General features: G+C 50.9%; 1 protein-coding gene across 1 annotated transcript; it reads left to right on the top strand.

The window, feature by feature from the left end:
* Window positions 1-1430, top strand: LOC106147055 (the record flags this gene model as incomplete). Its single annotated transcript, XM_013506750.1, is given in 1 exon segment — window positions 1-1430. A coding segment is annotated over 1 exon segment (507 nt), but the record flags the coding sequence as incomplete, so codon positions are not given.
* Window positions 1431-5429: the final 3999 nt, after the last annotated feature.

Raw genomic sequence — 5429 nt, 5'->3', positions numbered from 1 at the left:
GCCCCGGGCCCTGCGTCGCGCGCGCGCAGCCCGCTGGACAGCGCCACGTCCGCCAAGTGCCGCCAGCTCAAGGACTACCAGCGCGGCCTGGTGCTCTCCACCGTCTTCAACTCGCTCGAGTGCCTACTGGGCCTGCTCAGCCTCCTGCTCGTCAAGAACTACAAGTCTTCGCAGGCCCGGCGCGGCCGGCGCGGCCGGCGGGGAAAGCGGGCGCGGAGGCTGCAGCCGCGGCCCAGCGAGGCCTCCATCCTGTCTGCGGAGGAGTCGGACCTTGCCGGCCCCGGGGACTGCGCGGGCTTCGCGGCGCACCACGCTGTGTCCTTCATCAACGTGGGCGTCTTCCACGCTCGCGACGAGGTGGGCGTGGAGGTGTGCTGCGGCGGGCACCCGTCGGTGGAGCTGCCGGGCTACGCGCCCTCGGACCCCGACCTCAACGCCTCTTACCCGTACTGCTGCCGGCCTCCCATCGAGGCCGCGCGCCCCTGGGAGTCGGGCCGGGCCTGCTAAGCGCTGCGCGCCGCCAGGGGCCCGCGCCGCCGTTTCTCCTCTGTGTGGTTGGTATCCGGATTCCATTCAAAGTTTACAACCCATGTTCTGGGTCGGCTCTCCGACTGCTTTTCACCTTGGCGGAGTCCTTGGTTCCCTGGGGCAGTGCTCGAAGGTGCCCGGTAAAAACAGAGGTAAAAACAGAGCGGCCAGCGAGGGTGACTTCCAGCGTGGGTGACTTCCTGCGAGGACCTAGGCTGGGAGGACAGGGATGAAAGCAGCCGATATATGGGGCTGGAGGAAGTGAAAATCCACCCAACAGAACACTCTGTACACGGATGTGCCTGCTTCTGTCGACCCTTTCTTACTGTAAACCTCTCCATAAACAGTGAACATGTTTGGTAAATTTATTGCAATTTGAAGGTGGTGAGTTCCTTTATTAAATTAAGTGCTGTATTACTGGAGAATGTCCACCAGCTCCGAGCGAGAGATGTCTACAGGCAAATCAGCATGGGGTGGCTGGACGGGGCCTGCAGTACTGCGTGTGAGGGTTCTGTTCTGTGGCTGGCCGCAGGTCCAGCCCATCTCTGAGCTAACTTGCTGTGTGTGCAGACACAGATGCCAGGCCCCTGCATTTCTGTTTTTGGAAACTGGTTGTGCGGTTTCTACTGCAAAGCAGTAGAATTTATTTTTGGTTAATACACATGAACAATCTAATCCTATTTTGGAAAATCACAGTCATAGTTTTTCTGCAAAGACAATTTTCCTGTTAACTCATTACTCTGGTAATTTTGAATATTATATAGCATTTCATTTAAAATATACCCCTTAAATAGCCTTAATGAATGTGAAGGTCGTACTTTTAAACGACTAGGATGTGTATGTGTGTGTGCATGTGTGTGCGTGTGCACATTTACACACAATATGAAAAGAGTTGTACATGATAATGAAGTGTGTTTCCATCCTTCTGGTGGGATGGTGGGGGGCCAGGCAGGCTCAGTCTTCAAAAAGGGTGACCAGAATTCCTTGTGCCCGGTATCAATCATGGTGCCAGGCTAGTAGCTGCTGCATGACAGGCTGGGATGAGTCCCACCCTGGCCTATGCCAGGTATGTGCTTCTAGCAGATGGAGGACTGACCTAAGCACCAGCGCAGGTCACTGCAGGTGGGGGAAGCTGGGGAACCCGTGTGGTGTCTCCCAGGTGGCAGGAGTCCGTTTTAATGGTAGCAGCAGCCAGATTTAAGGATGCGTGTAGTTGCCAGGGGCAGACTCTGAGGTGGGACCTCTTCTCAGCCCAGTCCCTGAACGCCTGCTAACTGAGGACCCTCTCCCTGATGAGATTTGGCTGGGATGCCCTGCTACAGGCCCCTGAAGGAAGAGCCCTACCCCATTTTCAGGAAGAAAGGAGCCACCTTTATGTGGACTGAGAGCAGTGCAAACCCATCCTGCTGAGCTAGGACCATTTATGTAAAGTGTGGGGATCTGATCAGACCCAGGCCCAGGACTCAATCTGCTGGAAGAAAGTTGCCTAGGAAAGGGTTTCCCTCATGGCCTTAGTGCACTGCTCAGACCAGGCCTTCGCTATCCTGGGGGCAGAGTGAGAAAAGGGGTTCAGGGCTGAGGATATAGCTCAGTGGCACAGTGCTTGCCTGGCAAGCATGAGGTTATGAGTTCAATTTCTGGTACCACAAGAAAAAAAAGAAAAGGGAGTTCAGCTTGGCTCTCTGGTTCCACTGGCCCATCAGCCCAGGCTGCCTGCCCCAGGACCAGCAGCCTACTGGCCATCAGCCACAGTGGAAACTTTACAGGTGGCAGCACAAAGTGACTTCAGATGTGCCCTCCATGAGCTAAATCCAATGTGAGCTGCCAGGTGTCCCCACTGGGACCAGCAGCTTCTCGGGCAGCTGCCAGGCCTCCCTGCCCTGTGGTGAGCATGTAGTGGCTCCCTGGAGCTGCCTTGGGCAGAGAGGGCTTGCAGACAGCACAGACTCCCAAAGCAAGTCCTCCACTATCATTTCGTTTTCTGAGGTGTTCAGTATTACATACATTATACAGCTCAACATGTGAGATGTACGAATCTTTCAAAATTTCAATCAAAGTCAGTGACCTCTCTGAAGTCCCACGTGTTTCTTGGGATAGACAGAAGGCAGAGCAGGGTGGGCGGGCGGATCCCTGCACATCGCCCAGCCAGAACAGTAGCGGGGCCAGGCACAGCCCAGGGCAAACCCGCCTCTTTGCACAACCAAGAAACAAACTGGGTTGTTTGAAGACTGCGCGTTTCTAACTCCACAAACCCTCAGCTTCACATTTCTGGGGTGGCTCCAGGACGTGGGTACCGTGGTTTCATTTTTGAAGTTTAGTGGAAGAAACAGAACCTGTCTGTCCCTAAACTCAAATTGTTACAAAGGCCGATTCTCAGGGAACTGAGTCCAGGGTCACGAGGCCACCAACCTTCCTCCAAATCAGACTCACTTCCCGTCTCCACTCTGCTGCACAGCAGCTCGGGGCAGCAGTTTCTATTTATGTTCATCCAACTCTCTGAAGCTTTAACGCGTGGCTCAGAGTTGATTCTGTGTGCTGTCTGGACACGAGGCCAGCCCTGGCCTTTCCCCCAGTGGGTCTTATTCTGCTTCCTGTCGAGTTTACTATGACGAGACAACAAAATTAAACACATATTAGCATTTTTATGTGGTTAAATGCTGAGTTTATAAGTTATTCTTTTAACATAAAGGTGTGATCTAGTTAAGCAGAAGGAGTCCACTGCTCATATGGCTAGGGATTTAGTTTTAAGGGAATAATTTTTTTATAATTTTATTTTATTTATTAGTACATGTTTACGTACATAATGATTACATTTATCAGGGGAAGTTTGTACGTGAACGCAGCACATCTTCATTCTTTTTCTGTCCCCTTCCCCTCCATCCCTCCCTCCAGTTCTTCTTCCCTTTCCCATTTGCAAAACCTCTATTTCCATTTTTTCTTCAGTTCTTTTTTTAATCTTAAGGGAATAATTTAATAAAGAGACAGGATGCTGTGTACAGAATGGGCAGTGAAGTTGTCAAACAAGGCATACTTTCTTAGGCTTGGCAGACCTCCACTACATGGGTCCTTATTACCTTTCTGGAGCCAGGGGGTGCTCTGTCCTTCTGACAGGGATCTGAACCACACAGCTAAACTTTTGATAGAAAATTCAATTAAACAATCACTTATTGGGCCCAGGATATAGCTCAGTGGCACATCGCCTGCCTGGCAAGTGCAAAGTCCTGAGTTCAATTCCCAGTACCAACTACCCCCCAGCAAAATCACTTATCTTTCTTTCTTTTTTCTTTTTTTTTTGTTTTTTTTTCCAGTACCAGGAATCAAACTCACGACGTCGCGCTTGCCAAGCAGGTGCTGTACTGCTGAGCTAAATCCCCAGCCCCCAAATCACTTATCTTTAAAAATCAGATGGTTAGTTCTGAATTTCAAAGTGTTAGTCACTGAAGTTTTTACTCCTGGTAAGTGTGCTGATGCAGTGCAGGGGGAACCCTTGAACACAAGTACATACATCTACACTCATGCGCATATGTGCACCTGGATGTGTGTCCTCGTGTACACATGCCCAACCAGAATGTGTGTACTCATGCATACCACAGCACACATATAGATGTGTGCACACTATACAGATGCAGGGTGCACTTACTACATACACATGTACACTGTACATAGTGTACCAGGACACACATATACATACCACCCAAACACATGCATATGTGTATACCAGAGCACACATATAGCTGTGTGCACATTACACAGAGGCACAGTACACACACATGCATTTGCACACACAGATATGTGCACAGTATACTGGTGCGTACATATACACACATGGATGCATATGCCAGAGTCTTCTGAAGTCCAGGTCAACAGCCTTGCCAGGCGTCCAGGATACATGTCAAGCCTGGCCATGCTGAATTTTGTCCTTTTCTGTGGCATTAGCAGCACAGGATAGCATAGATAAGGCCCACTGGAGTGCCTGGTGGGTGCTGAGCTGCTCTCATACCCAGGTAGGGAGCAGCAGGTGGGGCAGCCTCTTTGCAGCATCTGCACAGATCTGAGGGACCCAGTGGGGAGGGATGGAGCTGGCTCAGCTGCAGGCTACCTGTCTGCTTCAGGATGAGCTCCACACTGAGTTGTGGCACCATCTTTCAGTGGCTTCCAGAGTCTCTCCCACTCAAAGCACCTCTCATAAGATGCCAGAGGAAAAAGCACATGGTGGAGGCCCAGGCAGGGAGTCCTGGCAGGTAAGTGAACACTAACACTGCCCTCATCTCCACTGTGACAAACACAGGTATAATTTCCCAGTGACTTGCCTTTGCTTAATTTGCTACAATCAACAGAAAAAAAAAATTGACAAAATAGGAAAAATAATTTAGGAAAGTAGAATGCGACTATCCTTGTGTCCACAGACCTCTGTCTTCCTGTATAGCTCCTGGGGTGGCATGAGAGAGCTGGTCCCATGACAGATGTGCTCATCCTAGTTTTCTTGAGGTCTTGGTGTCTTGATAGGAGTCTGACACAGACTGCATCTCCCAAGAGACACCACCTCAGGAGCCCGCTGTCACCTTATCAGCCATCTGGCCATCCTCAATGGAATGTCACTGTCTGGCCAACACAGTGTACTCCAAAACATCTGTGCTCCTCTGTTTCTGACCTGTTTCTGGCCGATGGTGGCAGAAAGTGGCTGTGAGCCTGCAGGCCATTCTGGGCCTTTCACTCCGAGATGCATGGACACTGGCCCTCTTAGCTCCTGCTTTCTCTCTTGGGTGCCTGCTATGCCATGGTCCCATTAGAGTTTGTATTCCTTTGATGTGGTTTCCAAGTTACTTGGGACCGCTTTCTTCATCTGTATGCTGTCATGTTGCCTTAGAAACATTGTTGAAGACAGGAGACCTCATGGGTCC

The sequence above is a fragment of the Chinchilla lanigera genome, unplaced genomic scaffold (assembly GCF_000276665.1).
Source record: "Chinchilla lanigera isolate Chin_1 unplaced genomic scaffold, ChiLan1.0 scaffold00113, whole genome shotgun sequence".
Classification (NCBI taxonomy): Eukaryota; Metazoa; Chordata; class Mammalia; order Rodentia; family Chinchillidae; genus Chinchilla; species Chinchilla lanigera.
This window is presented reverse-complemented; position numbering and strand designations above follow the sequence as displayed.